At 44.3% G+C, this 19,537-nt stretch overlaps 1 protein-coding gene across 2 annotated transcripts in view; it reads right to left on the reverse strand.

The window, feature by feature from the left end:
• HDLBP (high density lipoprotein binding protein) overlaps window positions 1–19,537 on the reverse strand; it is an 829,415-nt gene that overhangs the window by 437,439 nt on the left and 372,439 nt on the right. For both annotated transcript variants that reach the window (XM_069618106.1, XM_069618107.1), the window contains exons 10-11: window positions 18,509–18,613; window positions 18,344–18,422 (exon numbers count right to left, since the gene is read on the reverse strand). In XM_069618106.1, coding sequence (XP_069474207.1) covers window positions 18,344–18,422; window positions 18,509–18,613 — 184 coding nt within the window. The remainder of the gene's footprint in view (window positions 1–18,343; window positions 18,423–18,508; window positions 18,614–19,537) is intronic.

The raw sequence follows: 19,537 nt of genomic DNA on the forward strand, positions 1-19,537 counted from the left end.
TAACAATATTAGCAATATCTGACTAAGTCAGGGAACTCCGCTCAGTGCTTCCGACCAGCATGGCGGAAAAAAAACAGTCTTAGGGTCCTAGACGCGTGAGGGATCATGGGTACAGTGGACGTCACACTAGGGATAGTATTACTGGCACGCCCTGTGTCGACGCCCAATTTTCGAGTTTCGAAAAACAAACTGTACTACTCCACAGCTTCCACTAGATGTCAGCCTATGCACAGCATGTGATCTAAGCAGATTCCACAACCTCAGAAATAAATATATATATATATATATATATATATATATATATATATATATACATACACACACATACATAAACACATACATACCATTACTGCCTTAGTTAGTGCAGTCACCTCAGGGTGTAGGAAGTGTGTAAAAAGCATCTCTAAAGAGTATCTACTAGCTTTGTTTTGATTCTTGAAAAGTATTTTAAAGTATATTTGAACGTTACATATATTGCCTTTTTTAAAGAATGCTTAAATACTGATGTTAAATAACTATTTATAGCTGAAACCTTGAGTGTAAGTGTTACTTGGATTTGCGAATTTCATTGCTACAGCTCTACAGCTCACATTTACCCCTCAAGAGATTTGACTGAGCAGCCAGTCCTACAACCAACTTGTGTAGTGAAGACCTATACCAAAAGGTGTCTTACCCAATACCAAAAGGCCAAGTGTTGTGTAGTCTCACACAGGGTTACTACATCAATTATCGCCTAAAAGTCACAATGTATCCAGGATGGGCTGGTGGCAGAGGATATTGTATAGTTCTATAGTATAATTTGTACTTGTGCACTTTTGTATTTTTACAGTATAATGCCATTTTGAGGAATTTTATACAATGAGAGTTTCGCCTGTCCTTGGTCATTTTTTGCCATGGCCTTCTTCCTGCCCTCGCCCATCTGAAATTGCCTTATAAGGGAGCCCTTTTCAGGCAAAGGCTTTGCTTTCCCAGGCAAAGTCGCAGCGCGCGTGTGTGGTCAGGGGTGGGGGCTGGGTCCATCTGGACCCAGTCCACATCAAAACCACAGTGACTCTGCTGGGCAGATGTGTTGGTCTGAGGTGGTCCATGATTGAACAGCCCCTGCTAGTTTGAACGGAGATGCCCAACACTGGTGGGCTTGGGGGAGACTCCAGTCGAAATACTGGAAACAGGAGGACTCCCACAGCCATTTGACAGATCGCTGGAGCCAGACCCCTATGAAGAACTGCAGCCTGCCGACGACCAGAGGACATTAATTGCAGCTGACCAGCATTGCCTCTAGCCAAGTCCTGATGAAACCCCACTCCCCTTCTGATCTCAAAAAGGCCCTCACTGGTGCTTTGCCGCTGGGTGCAAAGATGGATTTCTAAAATCAGCCCAAGCGGCAGGATTTTGGGAGGCCACCCCATTATGGTGAAAAGGGAAGACAGAGGTTAGTCATTACCAATCAAAGTAGGCAGCAGAACAGCATGGCTTCACCTCATGAAGGGTGCGAGAGTGGTCTAGGGCTACAATTAGTCCATACAGGGCAAAACCAGTAATTACATTTAGACAGGTAAGCATACAAATGCAATTGTTTATTAGACCTTTAGTTTACACACTAAGCAAGTATATGGTCTAGTCAAATAGTGACTCGCCAACACTCAAAAAGCAGATCCATACATTCACCCTCAGGATACATAGAATTTGATTCAATGCCCAGTGAAAAACATGAAGTAAGCTGATGCATAGAAATAGAAAAACCTCTTAATAAATCACAGAACGGCCCACGTTGGTCTTATAAAATGCAACCCTAAAATGGTTTGGTGCCTTGTGCCCACAAGTCACAGTTCCAAAGTAGAACATTTTCAGGTACGTTTATATAGAGTTCTAGTGCCTGTGGTCATGATTAAAAAGGTTCAAAAAGTTAAGCCAAGTACTCCACTCAATCTGAACACTAATTCAGGCCTAGAGAGATCTATGACAGGTTCCACCCCCAAATGTCAGGTAAAATTGAGTTAGAGGCAGGACATTACGCCCTTGTGACGCTGTGGGAGACAGGTGAGATCTCAGCAAGTATGTAGACTTATCCCCTGGCTCAGACGTCTATGGATACTTGTGGAGCTTCTAGAATCCATTGCAGGCTCCATCTTCTGTCTTGGTGCCTTTTGCAAGCATCTAGGCTGCAGGGGTTACTTTCGGTCACAGGATTAATTCTGACGGTCACAGTTCTTGGGAATAGGTTCCAGATAGCTCCCAGTAGAACACCCAAATTAGGAAAGACTAAGACTAAGCAGGACAGGCTGATACGGGACACCTCTAGGACATGAAAATTACCAGTTTCAACGAAGAACACAGTCATGTGCAACATGCAATCTTCCAGCAGTGATAACAGGAGCAGGTTCAGCACAGCTTCCCTTGAAGTGTGACAGTTGAAAATGCAGTAGCAGGCAGCTAATAGCAAAAAGCTGAAGATGTGGAAAGTGCCAAGACTCTGCTTGTAAAGATGGCTTCAGCGAGATAGCTCAGGTGAGTGTCAGTCCACCAGTTGGTCCAGGGACACTTCTGAAGGATCAGCAGGAACAGTTTCTCAAGCAGGGGTTGAGAAGTTAATCCCTGAAATCCAAGGGTCGAAACACCAAAAATTTGAGATCAGCAGAAGAGCAGGGATTCACCACGCCAATTACTGGAGTCGATGCTAGTCAGCTGCAGGGCTCATACTCTAGTAATCAAAGGGCTGATATTATTCGTAGAAGTCTTGGTTCCAACAATGACATCCAAAGAGCTGCAGGAACCCTTCTTTTCTCCAACATTTAGGCTGCGAGCAAGCCCAAGACCACCAATGTTAAGGATTTGCAGCATTCAAACAGCCCAGGGTTGCCCAATCCTGTCCAACCAATGGTTATCATAATTGGTCACATCTAGTTAAGAACGGATTTGTTCAACTGGGGTTTTAAAAAACCTTGCTAACCTAAGGTTGGCTTTTCAAGTACTAGCCCAGATAGTGACTTTGAAAAACCATCCCAACAGGAGTGTAGAAGGATAGATCCAGCTGTAGTCACCACAGTCAGACTGCAGTGTGGTAGCCCAAAGGGGAGCTACCCTGTCCACCAGGTGGGCCAAGGACACTTCTGAATGCTTCCAAGGCGAGGATCTGCAAGCAAGGGTTGAGACTTGATACTCCCACTGGTCCAAGGGTTAAAACACCAACAAGGGTCTTCTGAGATCAGGCAGAGGAGCAGAGCTTCACCGGGCCAATCACTGGAGTCCAATGGTCGGTTGCAGAAGTCGTCCTCTGGTCGACAGGTAAGCTAGCCCAAATACAAAAATATTAAGGATCTGCAACATTCAAAGTGCCCAAGGTTGTCAGGATTGCGTGTGGAAACTGTGGGATTACTGGAGACACTAGCCATCCATTCGCCTCCCCGCTCTAGTCCATTTATAATCAGACTCTGCCTCCTTCCCGGTGCGTTGTATCTGTTTTCTCCTTACAGCGCTCCGTGGCACACTCGTTGAGTTTCCCACTGGTCTTTGTCAGTTTCGGCCTGATTTACCTTCTACAGTTCTGTGTTGCTTATACTCTGTTCCATCTATTCTGCGCTTACATTTTCCCTTCCTTGTACTCTGTCTTTCCGCAGCTAGATGCAAATTCATCTACATTTTCCCAGCTTTGGCGTCCTTCCGCCGTTCATTGCTTTACTGATCTGCTCTCGGATTCAAGTGTCTTCCGTGGCTCTACGCAGCGGATCCTAGGATTTCAAACCGTCGGTGTTCTGCCACCATTCCTTGCTTCCCCGATCCGTTATTAGTTTCGGGATCTTTTCGCGACACTACGCGATTCCTCATACGTTTCATATCTGTTGGCGTTCTATAGCCATTCTTACTTACCTGATCTGCTCTTAGGATCAGGTGCCTCTCTCCGGCGCTTCGCCATTTTCGCAACGTGTAGTAGTGGTTTCAGTTGCACACTTTCTGGTTTCTGTCACTATCCTTGTTGCTACTTTCGCTCTATCTTTTACCTTCGTATTCCGTCTTCGGTCTTGCTTGTCTATTTCCTCTGGAGCTCCTGCGTGCTGAGTCTCTCCTTCCTGCATATCCTCCTTTCTACTCATCTTATCTGGCTTCCGTATTCCCTCTCTTGGTGCAATCCACTTTAGGATATACTTATCCACTGAAGTGCCCTCGTAATCTGATTCTGGATATTACCAAACTTGCTTCAACTGGTGACAGCTTTCCCAGCCTACGTATTCACATTTTCATTCTACAACAATCTAAACCACAGACTTCCTTCCTGCATACTTGATCATCAGGTTTTTTCTGCCATCCGGCTTTTTCCCTGCATTTGGGGCTGGCTCCACAGGGTTCCCCGAGGGCAGATTCCCATCTCTGCCAAGGTGGCCTCAGGGTGGGGGAGGGGGGCAGACCCTATTTACACGAGCGGAAGGACCGGAAGCCTAAGGATAGGCTGTCTCCAGACAAGAAGAAGAACCACAAGAAGTCAACCGCAAAACAACCACTAGTCATCTCATCCGTCCAGCAACAGACATTTGGGTGCCGGAAAAACACACGAAAGCAGGGATTTCCAAATGAGGCTTTTCCTGACCCGAGAAGTCAGGAAAAAGGCCAAAGAACAATATGGGCAAAGAACAAGCACAATCTTGCGGCACAGTCATCTTAAGGTGCTAGGAATTTTTAGCAGCCACTTGGAGTAAATTCAAAAGTGCATGAGTAAAGGGTCAAAAACAGAAAATAAATCACAGCTGCCACAAGCTTGTCTTGGGTACTTTGTAAAAGTAACCAAAACGACAATACATAGTTATAATCATACAAAGTATCCTAACTGCACTTCACTGTAAAGTGATGTATGCAATTGTAATACTTTTTTTATTTTATTGTATGGCTGTATTAAAGCAACCTTTCAATAAACACATAATACATTTATAAAAATACATTTGAATTACACTTTTTTACAAAATTTCAAAAATTCATCGCAGGCAATAATAAAAAGGAACAATTGTGCACTAATAGCTATCTAGTCCATTGCTTTTTAGAACAATTCATTTAACAAGCCAGTTGTTGCTAGTCTAATTGCCATTCCTCTTGCACCAAAATTTTTTAGCCAGAGTTCCTCAGGGTCAGTAATGGTCTGCTCTTTAAAACAGGGCAAGAAGTATTTACAGCGCAAAGTAGACAATGCTGGACAAAAAACGATGACATGCTTCAGTGTTTCAATAGAGGTACAGTCTTTACAAAATCGGCAAACATTCTCATTAATGTCTAATAATTTCCGTCTGACTAATATATCATTGGTATGCCAAAGATTAAGGCGAAAGCGCATATAATCGTCTCTAAATTTAGGAGATGGATATTTAATAATATATAATTCAGTGGCTATGAACCTCTTTTGGCCAAACTGAGCTATAGTCCAATCTTTAAGATGATAGCATTTGTCCAGAGTATATATCCAATCTCTTTGATACAATTTTATTTTAGCCCGGTTTGGATTATGGATCAAAGTATCAAGAGAAATATCACCATAAATGAGAATATTTAATGCGGTATTAATCCATCTATTTGGGTACCGATGATCAGAGGATGTTAGATATTGTCCCAAAATATGAGAGATGTCCGTATGTTGCAAAGATATTATGCACTTTCTCAAAAATGCTATCAGTTTCCACGCAACAGCACTAATAAAGACAGTAACCCTAGTTCAAATCTGAAAATGGCAATAGAGACACATGTAGGGAGATTAAAAAGTGAGTGCCAATACCTGCCTTCCATTTTGTCCCAAAAAGATCTTTTTAGCATCAGGACAGATTCAGATCCATATGTAATGATAGGTTTAACCTTCATAGTATAAAATGCTAATATATGATTACATGTACATTTTCCAAATTTATATAGTATAACCCTAGATTGAGAAATAAGAGCATTTAGCTTTGATTCAAGGTCTAATTGGAACACTATCAATTTCGTTACAACCAATCAACGTGCCCAAATATCGGTATGATGATGTAATCAAAATTGGGTCACAGTTAATAGACCAATTGAATTGAGAATGTTTGGTCATTTTGAAATTATGACATCATAATTTGGGTTTTAGTTAGATTGATGGTCATGGCATTTTCTACAGTATACTCGGTCAACCCATTGATCAGCCTTTGCAATCCAGCTGGAGTTTTTGAAAGCAAGAGGAGGTCATCTGCGTAAAAAATCCAGGGTATCTGCTCAGAGCCTAGTTTGGGAGCATCGGAGTTAATGTTCTTAAATTTATCACCCATGTCTAGGAAAAATAGGTTAAATATTGTAGCCGCAAGAATGCACCCTTGCTTCAGTCCTCGGAATGTTAGGAGGCGAGGTGTCAATAAGCCATCAAGGGTTAAGCGAATACAAACTGACGTATTTTCATGCAGGAGAGCAATGAGTTTGACCAATGATTGTGGGCAACCCATTGATGACAGTTTATGTAGCATCAAATTGTGATCTATAGAATCAAAAGCCTCCTTAAAGTCCACAAAGGATATATAAAGGGGCTGCTTTTGTTGATGGCAGAGGTCTTTAATTGATGTTAAGGTGACAATATTAATGGCCGTTCCCTTACCTGCAACAAAGCCTGTTTGGAACCTATCTCGCATATTTGATGATTTGATCCATTGATAAAGGTCTCTTAGAATTAAGGAGGCAAATATTTTGCCAGGGACGTCCAGCAGGGCGATAGGCCTATAATTGGCAGGATCATGTCTATCGCCCTTTTTGTAAATAGGGACAATCAGTGAAGTACGCCATGAGCTAGGGATCTTTTGAGTGGTTATAATTTGCGAGAAGATTTCAAACAGTATCGGTGCCCATAGGTCCGGAAACTGTTTTAACATAGCATTAGAGAGCCCATCCGGGCCAGGGGCACGCGATCTACTGGCCGTGTGGATGTAATAAAGGATGTCATCAATAGTAAAAGCAATCGAGAAGGGGCCCTCTAGATTAACAGGTGGTATATGATTGGCAGACGGTGGAGGCGCGTAAAGACAGGAAAAGTGGGCTCGCCATGCTGCAGGCGCAACATCATTAATCTGCATTTGACACTGAGTTTTTATAGGTTCCCGTTATTAGGGACCAACACCCTGCAGAGTTTTTTGTTAGAACTTTAGCCAACATTAATTCACCATCTTTCTGGAACAGAGTCGATCGATAAGATCTTCTCCAGTTCCTATATTGAGTCTTAATAGTTTTACACGCAGCCCACCGCTGGTCAACGGGTAAGGACATAGCCAGTTTTTTTTTTTTCCTAAATAGAGTTTTTCCCCATCTGCATATTTATATCAAAACAATGTAGAGCAGTTGAAGATCTCGGTAACTTTTGTGTTGTAGCAAACTGGTGTATTAGTTTTGAATAGTCACAATCACCATTATTTTGATTTCGGGAGATCATACAAGAGGTTTTAAATAGCTCCGTAAAATGCAGTAGCTTAGGTCTAGACCACCGTAGTCTGTTCCGAGCAGAATTAGCCTCAAATGTACCCTTTATAGTGGTATACTTGGGGGAATAGATAATCTCATCACTATATAGCCAGTTTAGGTTCAACATGTTGTGGTCACTGTCAGAGGTTACCAGGACCTCGAACCCTTTTAATAGATTGAATAAGTCATGGCTAAAATATAAAATCAATGATTGCCATAGAATTCATCTCTTTTCCAAGTGGGATGAGGGGGGACAGTCTTCTGGGAAAGACCCATTCACCATGAGCATATCTTTCGATTGAATAAACATATTCCAACACCACAAACGATCATCCAAAGATGTTTTAGGTTCATTTAAACAATGCCAATTCAAATCTCCTGCTAAGATAACATGGCACTGCTTGGGATGTCGATATATTTTCTCCCATATGTTTCCTAAAGCTCTCAAATATGAATCCGTTGAAAAGGCTGCAGGATTCCAGTATGTATTAATGATGAAATGATGAACTTCTGCGATGGTTAATTGCACAAATTGAATATATGGAGTCGGAGCTTCATGTGATATGATCGACATAGTCAGAGAGGTTTTCATCAGAAACAGTAACCCTGACGTGGGTCGACCTTTCAAAGCGGAAATTGCGGGATTTAAAATAGAATGATAACCATCCCAAGACGGACAATGCAGAAGCCATGTTTCCTGTAGCAGGATAATATCATATTTTCTAAGTTTAGTAGAGGATGTAGAAAAAAGATGGCGAAAACCTCAAGTATTCCAACTCCGAAACGAGATCTGTTTGCAGGAAGTTGGTTTATCTTTGAGAAGTGGAACATTGGCATTTGCACGGCTGCTTAATCTGTTGGGCATTAAAGTTCATTTTAGAAGATTCACTAATTGATTGTTGTTCATTGACATATGGGACGATCTTTGACGTGTCTCTTATATTATCAATCAAAAGTTCAAAACCCATGTCCCACAGCACGGGTCGGGCGGCCCATATAGTGTTTAACACTACTCTTGAGCGCATCCAGATTCGTGCTGTAGAAAGATCATGACTTGATGGAAATTCCACTTGTTCGATATCACTTGAGTTGATATCTTCAAGAGCATAAATATCACTAAAGATAGCCAATACACAAGAACGATTTAAATCATAGGCTGGGAACGGTGTAGCCTGCATTTAATTACTAGTGAGTGAAGATTACTTTTTGTATCTGTTTTTTTCTGGCCAGGCTGTTTTTTATCAGTACTAATAACGGGCGCAGTTAAAGGCAGAGCCCGTTCCATCACAGAAGTCTGAATTTGCTTTTCATTGGGAATAGTAGTAGATAAATGCTGCTTTGTTGGTCTTTCATTACATAGGGCAACACTTCTATTCTCAGCTGGTAGGTGTTTCAGCATATATTGCTCTATAGCTGAGGATACAATATAATCCAAAGTGGGGGGCATCGTTGTGGAGTTGCAGAGGCCTGATTTGTTCTCAGACATCATAAGTGGAGGGGTCAAATCTTCAGATACCGTCTTCATAATTAATGGGTAAAACAGTTGGGGTAACGTAGCTTTTTGTGGTAACGTAATAGAACCATCTTTCAAGTTATTAACATCAGTGGTGTTCGTTTCGATGGGAGGCGGGTTAGTAGATTTAGTATTCAAATAGAGATCTATCTCTTTGCGTAGCTCAGCTCGTTTTATACACAAGTCAGTAGCCTCTAATACTTTTATTTGTGAAGTATTAATTTGACTCTGAGTTAGGTAGGATCTTGGGCTTATTCTCCATCAAGGCCAGGATATTATTTAAGGGAGAATATTCTGCCAGTTCTTTCTCAGCAGAGAGCTCTCTTGATTTATTTTCAGCAGTAAGTTTAGCATATTTATTTTGAACTGCTTTAGCCGCAGTAATGATTTTATTATTTTGTTTTGTATTTTGTTTTGTAGGTAACTTCAGCCCCTTAAAAAAGGATTTTGCAATAGATGAGGGGATGTGTTGTTTGGGGCGGTTTTTTGTTTTTTTCCCTATGGGTTTCTTATCAGAAGCCCCAATAGATTTGGGTTGGAATGGGCCCGGAAAAATAGTAAATGGTTCTCTAAGAGGCTGAAGGTTGGCTCCAATGTTGCTTGCTGGACCAGAAGTCGGTAACGAGCATTCAGGAACAGCATTCTTAGCGGGGGAGCAAGGGGAGGCCTGAAGCGCCTAAGGCGCCAGGGTTACAGTAGGAGACTGTACTTTTTCAGACAGGTTAGGAGTAGGTCCTATGTTTGTTTTTTTACGTTGTAAAAGTAACCGAGATTGCCATCTGGTTAGCTTCATAAGTTGTTTATCTTGTTTTTGGAGTTTGTCATTTAAAGTTTCATATAGTTTAAATAAGGAATATATTGCTAAATTCATCGCATGCAGGGTGGTTTCAACTAATATTGACGAAGAAAGTAATGCAGTGGAGGAAGGTAGCTGAGAGAGAGGGAGAGGGTCAGGTGGAGCATCAAGAATAGGGGCGATCTGAGGCCTTCGCGGAGTAGGAGCTGTGTAAGAGGAAACTGACCTTGATTTCTCATCCGAATAGATGAGAAACTTCGGGCAATTCATAGTTAATGTCGGATTCCAAATTATCCTCATTGAAGGGTGAGTTAGAGTGTAATTCGATAACGACTTGGTCCCTCATAGAGCCATCATGTAAAGATACAACAGTAGGTTTAGTGGATGTATCCGATTCATTTTGCCTGAGGATCTGTGCCAGCTGAGCCTTCGCAAGTGTCCTGGTACCATCCTGTGGACTCACCAGCTCTATTCAGATACCACGCTGCATCAGTCGCTGCCTTGAGGTGAGCCGTGGGACTCTGCAGATCCTCGATTTAGAACACTAGAAGCTGGTGCCCAAAGTTGCTACTCTCCAATAGGAACAAGGACTACAAGACCAGTTTCTTTGTTTTCGTCATGAGGGACGACTCAAGCCGTTTTGTCTGGTTAGCCAGCACCGATTGTCGCCTGCATAGTGTCCTGGGAGTCCTCCAAATTAGTCGCTGGACTAGTAATTCTTTATGTCCAGTAAAGGTGTCCAGATGCCCGGAACGGCACTTGCCGGGCCCAATGACAAGTGACCTCAGCAGCTGAGATCCATGGTCTTCCTTAAACAAAACCAAGACACAAGAAAAGGGGGTGCAGCAATTTCTACGGTGGTCCCTGAGTGAATTGCAATACACGAGGTGAGAAATACATCGGTTCCTACCCACATATGGTTTAACGTGCAAAGGACTAACCCTAACTCTCCCTTACATGACTGAGCAATGGAGATCTGGTCAAGGATCCTCCCCTAAGCTTCCCCCAAGGTGGTTGGAATAAGATGGGGTCTGATCAAAACAGTTCCATCATTTGCTAACTTTCGGACACATACAAAATGATTGTTGGCTTTGCCAATGGTTGTTAAGACTCTTAGGTCCCAAAAACGTCCTTTTCTGAAGTGGGTTACTCTAGGGCACAGGGCTCACTCTTTGCTAGCTAAGGAAGGACTTTATAAAGTGTAGTGCCTTCATTTTCATTCTTTTGTATGCCATTTCCAACTCCTTTAACCTCACCAGATTAGTTTTCTAACTTATAGTTACTTACCTGGTTCTTTTTATTCACTTGCTTTACTTCACTTTCTCCTGAAACTTTGAACTGTATTCTGAAAGTGAAGTGCTAGCACTCTTACCAGACAACACCAAAGTCAAAGTATGCATAGTAGAATGTTTTAGTCTGTTAACATTTGTTTTTCATTGCCAAGATCTTGTATAAAGCCTATAAATAACTATTGTTTAATACATTCTGCCTAACTTGTTTTATTGACAGTGCTCCGTGTGCTTAACTGAACCCTTCACCACTCTTATACTTCCTGAGCCTTGCTGTTCAATCACACTACCCAGATGGAGTTTGGCTAGACATTAATGTATTTTCCTGTGCACCAGAACAGGGAGGCCTCTAACAATCTGTCCACAGAACTGATTCTGAAAATCCATTTCAACATTATATTTAAGTCACTTTGTGAGATCTACAACTCTTTACCTTAATTTGGAATGTAAATGCAGTTTCTGTACCAGCCACTGTTGAGGCTGCTATGACTATCCAAGTGAGTGGGGGTGTTTATATGGATTTCTAAACTCTGGCCTGGTCGACAGAGTTTAGGATGCCACCCTAGTTATAGTAAACAGGGGATACCCTTGGGTGTTTAGCCAAACAACTCAAAGTAGCATGGGGACTGATAAATGCCAAGTCTCAGGAGAGGCGAGTGGGGTAAGGGGTCCACAATAGGTCCACACAGTGAAATGACATATTACTTACCGTAATCGTATTTCTGATGCCTGTACCTGCTTAGATTCAAATGCTTTGCATAGGACAACATCTAGTAGTAGGCACAGAGTATTTGTTTTCCAAGTTCGAAAAGGGACGTCGACTGGGCGTGTTTTTTTATCTTATCCCTAGTGGGATGTCGATTGTATCCATGATCCCTTACACGTCGAGGTCCCTCAGATTATTTGTTTGACAAGAGGGAGTTTAAGTGTGGAGAGTAGTTAGTGATCATGACATGTGAAAGTATCTGTGGTTTTCCCAAGAACCTTCAATTCCAATAGGGTAGGAAAGGTGGGTGCATGCAAATTTAAGCAGATACAAGCATCAGAAAAGTGATTACAATAAGTAAAGTATGCCTTCAGAGGCTTGTGGATCTGCTTATAATCACATGGAGGAGGTAAGTTGTTTGTAGGTAGCGCTACAAATGGAGGTTTTAACACTGCTTGTCCCACCTGTCTATCACCCTTAGAATGTGTGTCTAGGTAGTAATGTTGGGTAAAAATGTGAAGTGAACCCCAAATAGCAGGTTTGCATATGGCATCTAAGCGCACATTTGCTATGAAAGCTAGAGTTACCACTGTGCCTAGACTGGGGTGTGTTCTAGGCTTGAATGGCAACGTTCTCTTATCAAGAGAGTACCAAAGTTGGATGCAGTTGACAATCCATTTTGAAATTGCTGATTTAGAGATATGGTCACCTTCTTTTTTCTGATAATTTTAGTATTTTGTCGGTAATATACAGTCCTTCGTACATCTAGTATATTAAGTCTTTTTTTCTGCAGCATTTGCGGGGTGTTGGAAAAACACAGGAAGTTCTATAGACTGGTTCACATGTAAGACATGCATTACTCACGATAAAAGCATTTCTGATGATTGCATCTGCTTAGATTCACACGTGGTGCATACAGTCCGACATCCAGTGGTAACCGTTGAGTATTGCATCTCGTCTTTCAAGGATCGAACACGGACGTCGACATGGGCGTGCCTGTAACACTATCCCTAATGTGATGTGTAGTGTACCCAAAATCCCTCACGCGTCAAGGTCCCTCCGATTGTATTCTTTCTGCTGTGAGGGAGCCTATGACTTATCGTGAGTGAGTACATAAAAGAGAAAAGTATTAATACATCTATGTTCCTTCCACTTGAGCGGGGAGGAAGGGTGGGCGCATGTGAATCTAAGCAGATAAAATCATCAGAAATGCTATTACGGTGAGTAATGCATGTCTTCTGATGCTTGATAATCTGCTTAGGATCACATGCTGTGCATAGACTAGCGAGCAGTACCCAGAGTGGGGGGTGGGTTGTGAGAAGGAACAGTAGTGAAAAGATGTCTTGGTAATGCTTGTCCCGCCTGAGAATCAGACCTAGAATGAGTGTCTAGGCAATAGTGTTTAGTAAAGGTGTGTACAGAACTCCAGGTTGCTGCTTTGCAAATGCACTCTACGGGAACATTTGCAATGGAAGCCTCAGTGCCTAGAGTAGAATGCACTCTAGGCTTGAAGGGCAGTTCTCTTAGCAAGAGTGTAACAGAGTGTGATGAAATTGACAATCCACCTTGAGATGGTCGATTTAGAGACAGGATACCCTTCTCTACCAGCTGCCACTGAAACGAAAAACTAGTTTGTCTTACTCAGTGGTTTTGTTCTCTCTAGGTAAAACATGACAGCCCTGCACACATCTAATGTGTGTAGGCTTCTTTCGGCCACATTAGTGGGGTTCTGGAAGAAAGTAGGCAGCTCTATTGAGTGGTTCACATGGAACTTGGAAATAAATGTAGGCGCAAATCGAGGACGAGTGCGCAGAACCACCTTATCTCTATGAACTGTAACGAAAGGGTCTAGGACAGAAAGGGCCTGTAGTTCACTAACTCAAACAAATTTCCCTGACCATGCAATCCAGAGACCTTTCCCCTTGTATCGGTTCTGGGGCGTACCTGGAGGTGTAATCTTAGCCTGGAGCGCTCTCCAGAGTTGCAAACAAGTCGATCTTTGGGAATCCCCATTCTGCGAAGACGATGGACACAATGTCTTCGTGCAGACGCCATTCGTATTCTTCGGGCAGTGGGAAATCTCTGCTGAGCATGTCTGCCAGAAGATGGAGTTCCCCTGGAACATATTGGGACAACAGTAACATCTTGTGTTTGAGAGCCCATATCCAAATGTTTTGGGACAGCTTGAATAAGCCTGGTGTGTGAGTGCCCCCCTGTTTGTTCAGGTAATACATGGCGGTAGTGCTGTCCGTTAGAATCAGCACTGTCTTCCCTTGTAGTTGCATCTGAAAGGCCTTCAATGCCTTGAACACCGCTAACAGCTCCAGTAGATGTATATGGTTGGATGCTACTTGAGGGGACCACACTCCATATGCTGTCTGCTGAAGGAGGTGAGCCCGCCCCCCCGCCACCCCGTGAGCGATGCGTCCGTCATGAAAGTGGCTTCCACTGCAGGGGAGGTGAAGGTCTTCCCCTTCAAGAGGTTTTCTCTTGACCACCACTGGAGAGAGAGAGAGAGAACGAGGGCTGGCAGGACAACTACCAGATCTTTCCATTTTCCGCTGGCCTGACACCACTGGCTGTTGAGCCACTCTTGCATGGGACGCATGCGCAGTCACGTGTGGGGCACCAAGTATATGCACGACTCCATCATTCCTAGCAAACGCATGGCTTTGCGCACTGTCACCTCCCGACTGGCTACATATTGAGGGATCTGAAAAAGCATGTTCTGAACCCTTTCGGAGGGGAAGGTGAGGCAATCTTCCGTCCGAATTAGAGCGCCCAGAAATTGTTTTGTTTGACTGGTTGCTAGGCTGGATTTCTTCTCGTTGATAGAGAAGCACAGACTGACGAGAAGAGATACTGTTTTTTGGGTGTTTGAAAAACATCTGCTGTAAAAGTCCCCTGTTATGAGCCAGTCGGCGAGGTAAATTAAACTGGAATGGATAGTCTGTGCAGGTGTGCTGCCACCACTGCCAGGACCTTCATAAACATCCTTGGCGCTGAGGCGATGCCGAAGGGGAGTACCTTGAATTGGTAATGCCTGTCCTCTATCATGAACCTTAGATATTTCCTGTGCGCTGGCAACATTGAAATATGAAAGTATGCATCTTTCATGTCCAAATGTTGCCATGTAGTCCCGTTTCAATAGTGGGATCACCTCCTGTAGTGTTACCATTGCGAAACTAATGAGGTTTTATGAACTTGTTCGCTGGGCGCAGGTCTAGAACAGGGGGCATGGTGAGGTCCTTTTTGGGTACAAGGAACTACACTGAATACCCTAGTTTACCTGAAGAATAGGGACAGCTTCTATGGCGTCCTTTACCAGCAGCGCTTCCACTTCCTGATTCAGGATTTCCAGATGGTCCGGTGAAAGGCGCTGTGAGCATGGTGGTCTGAATTGTGGAGGTCGGGCGAATTACACGCAGTACCCGTGGGCGACCATCTTGATGGCCCACGGGTCTAATGTTATCCCCTCCCATGCCGTGTTAATCGCCACCCCCCGACCGGGGAAACATGGGAGGGGGACCTGGACCTGATGTTTTTTTCTGACCGGAGGCTGCGGCTCCCCTAGGATTTGGGGGGTGGGGGCGGGAGGAAGGTTTTTGTGTGATCTGTTGCAGAGACTTAAGTCTCATGCTCTTTCTTGGCTGTTTTAAGGCCTCATCAACAGCTTTCCCGAAGAGGTTAGCTTCTTCAATAGGCTTGAGGAGTGAGGCCTGTGTTTCGGGTTTAAACCCTTAAGTACGCAGCCAAGCGTGTCTTGAGTAGGGTCCCTTGGGCCAGAGACCTGCCTGCTGTTTCAGCCGTGTCCAGAGTGTTCTTTATCACATTCTGGTTCACCTGCCTTCCCTCGGCTACAATAGAAGAGAGAAGTTTGGACTTGGCGGGTTCTTGGACCTCCTGGAGGCCTTCCTGGAGTAGGTTCCACTGAGTGTCAGCATAACTTGCCAACAGCATGGTATTATTTGCTATACGCGTAGTGTATGCGCAGCCGAGGTGATTCGGTTGCCTAAAGCATATAGCCTCTTGGATTCCCTGTCCAAGGGTGCCTCCCCAGTGGCAAGGGGTACCCCTGCTCTTTTTTGGGTGGTAGTAACTACCAGAGAATTGGGGATGGGGTGCCCTTTAATATATTGTGTGTTGGAAGGTGACGGCTGAAACAATTTTTCCACTCTTGGGTTCACTGCCCGGGTTGGAGCTGGTGATTCCAAGGAGGGGGCCAACCTTCTCTTGATGGAATTAAAGAGGGGAATGACTTAGCTAGTTGGAGGCTTCTCCTTAAGAATATCCTCCACAGAGTCCTGCTCAGGTACAGCCTCTTGAGTAGAGAAGTGAAAATGTTCAGCTGCCTTCTTCAACAGAGTTGAAGGCCATCTGGTCACCTACAGGCGAGGCCTGATGAACCGGAGTGGACGGAGGGGAATCCAGACACAATACATCAGTGTCCTGATTTTGATGGGGAAGTGTCCATGGGTCCGTGCCCTCTTGCTGGGTTTCTTCACAATTGTATGTGGCACCCGCCAGATCCTCCTCATAATTCCGTAGAAAGGAAGTTTCTTCCTCTTCATTGTTAATGTCCCTAAAAGTGTCCTTGTGGACAATGTCATATGCTGGACGGGGACAGAAGGCTGATCTTCCTGAAGTAGTTGGAAGGTTAGGCTCTCCACGAGACCTTTTCGGGGAAGGATGATCAGAAAAACTAAATTCTCTGCAGACGGTCCATAGACCCTTTGAATTTCTCCCTTGTCCATTTGGAGGACCCAGGAGGGCCTATGGGTGGAATAACGTCGTCTTCCGCCCTACGGCACCGCAAAGTGTCTCTTAGGGTGTTGGAAAGAGGCTCTTGACTGTACTCATATGTATCTTGAGAATCAGGGCCCCATGGCATATCAAAAGATGTGTCCACGACTTGTCCCATGATATTCAGCGGGAATGGGATAAGTCCGATCACTGCAGTAATTCTCTCAATGCTGTCCTCGATGGTCTATCGGTAGGTGTATTGCCTTCCACAGCGTTAGGGGGCCTAGCGGTCAGTTTTTCAACTAGATGCCTAGTCGTGATTTGAGGACCGTCGTAGCGTTGGACTTCCGCGCTGTGACGTGTGAAGTTTTTGGAGTAGCGCCCTTACTTGTTTTCGATTGCCCAGTCGCAAGACGCTGCTGCGGATGCGCGGAATGCTTTGGATCTGCACGATCCGAGGCAACCGCCGACATTCGACGGCCCTGCTGGCGCTTTCACCTTTTTTGACGTGGAAATAGGCGTAAGGGGTTGTGTGCTTAGCGAGATGCGCTTGTACGCCCCTGTCGCCGGGTGTTTTCCCTGAAGCGAGACCAAGAGTCAGGCCTTAAGCGGTCGGGGATGGGCGTGGCAGACCTAGAAATATCGGCCTCAAGGTCAATTACATCCGCAACGGGGGATTGGTCATCTGAAGTGCCCCCGTCACTCTCAGCGGGTGTGGCGGTGGGGGAAGGGTGTTCCACCCGCGACATACCAAACGCGGCCCACCGCTTTACACAGCACTCCTCAATGGTCCTAGGCCGAAGGACTTTGCAGGCCGCACACAGCTTTTCGTCCTGATCTAAGGGGAGACGGGCATTGCATGTCCTGTGTTCGTCCTTTCAAGGATATCTGACCCTACACTTCGGGCAGAGCCTAAAGGGAGTACATTCCATAGCAAAAGTGGAAGATGACCATACCGAAAGGATAAAGAGGGGGAAAGAGGAAAGACAAACAGAAAATATGGCCACCCAGATCCCACTCTCCCTACTGTAAACGTCAGCCAGAGGGCCCGACCATGTGGAAAGTCTGGCCGCCGGATCTTAGGTGCCGAAATCCACTGCCGTAGACGAATCCCCCGCAGTCTTCGTCGAAGATGTTCTTGTGACCGAAGTGACTTAACGGGGAATAACCGACAAGACGGTATAAGATAAACAATGTCTCTTATGTAAATGCTCGCTATAGGGCGACCAGTTATCTGGGAGGAAAAAAACAATCTGAGGGACCTCGGCACGTGAGGGATTTTGGGTACACTACACGTCACGATACAGATAGTGTTACACACACGCCTATGCCGACGTCCCCTTTCAGTCCCCGAAAGACAAGATGAACACTCTGTGGTTACCATTGGATGTCTGACCATATGCACAGCATGTGATCCTAAGCAGATTAACAAGCATCAGAATTAATATTAGGTGCGCTCCAGGCAATACAGAGAATAAACTTTGGGGCTTTAACACAAGTTTCTGGAATAACTACTTGCATATAGGGGGGGGTCACCAAACGAAGTGGAAGACACTTTTGTGATTCCTTCAAGAAAGGAAAGAGCAGCGTGCAAGTAAATTGTCAAACATGTAAGCATTGCCTCATCCTGCATTCAATCTAGGTCAAGTTGCAAAGAGGGGGAAGTGAATATTACCAAACAGTAAACTATCAAATCATCCAACAGGAACCAAGGACCAACACAACACTGTTCAGAGAATAATTATGAATGATGAAGGATACAAAAGTAATACCCAACATTTCACAGTTATGGGTGGCTTTTGGTCAAGATGGTTCGAGTCGTTCAAAAAAGGTCTTGTAAAATTTGTCCAATCACTCACTGTTTGCTCCACTTTTCCCAATGAGGTGCCTGTGAAACCGATGGTCAATGGTTATCTCAGTGAAATCCATTCGAGCAATCTAAGGAGATAAAAATTGTCAATGAGTCAATTTGGTACACGCTCACATTGAGAAAACACATTTGGTTGTCAAGTCTTAAAACTTACCAAATCATTCACCATGATTTCCATCTGCTCTTGTGCGAGGTTCACCTCTTCAGTTGGGCCCTCAAGAGTGATTTTGTCTTCTCCTTCTGTGAATTCAATGTGCACCTGAAAAATTGAATAATGGAAGACTGCAATTTAAGGTGGATGTCATTCAGCAGAATACTGCTGCATCTCTCGTTTCACCCCAGGAACTCTGGTTGCAAACATTGGAATCTACCTGAAAATCAACATGCTTTGGACACTCAGGGACAGGCACTTAAGGATAGTTGTCAACTTGCAAAGTTGGTTTGCAACTTTTGTCCACCGACTTAAGTGGAGTCAGCATATCAGCTTTGTCTGCATATGAACTATTTGGTGTGAGTGGGGCTCTCTCACATGCTTCACATTTTGATAGGGGGGGGTCATTGGTCAGCCCACACAGCTACCAGCGCATGGATTGTTCTCCAGCATGGGTCTTGCATGGATTCACATGCTCATGACAATTCCGCCCCCACCAATCAGGCTGTGAATCATCAGTGAAATGAAAACAGTTTCACTTTAGACCTAAAACTGCTAGTCACCTCTAAATCCTAAACATTGTCTTTTGGGTCATACTGCCCCCCGCCAATGACACTTGTCCTCCTAAACTCCACCCTTGGTGGCAATCTACAGATTTGGTCATGCACATAAAGTGGCAGTATGAACCACAAAGAGCCAAAGTGAAAGTGGGGAGGCTTGGCATGTGAATCCATGCAAAATCCATGCTGGAGAACAAGAGTTGCAACTAAGTAACTTATTCTTTCTCCAGCATGTGGTCTTGCATGGATTCCCACATGCTCATGAATAGGATTACACAGCACAGATGCAACCACAGGAAGTGGCAAGGCTCAACAGAAGCAATACTCTTAACCCTGGAACAGACTGACAAACACCACCTGACCGAACCGGGACTCCTCCCTGGCATCCCTGTCGATGCAGTAGAATCTCGTTAGTGTGAGTGGACCTCCATGTAGCAGCACTGCAGATGTCAAGCAGGGAAACACCAAAGAA

Source organism: Ambystoma mexicanum, chromosome 10 (genome assembly GCF_040938575.1).
Source record: "Ambystoma mexicanum isolate Mex_15411 chromosome 10, UKY_AmexF1_1, whole genome shotgun sequence".
NCBI lineage: Eukaryota > Metazoa > Chordata > Amphibia > Caudata > Ambystomatidae > Ambystoma > Ambystoma mexicanum.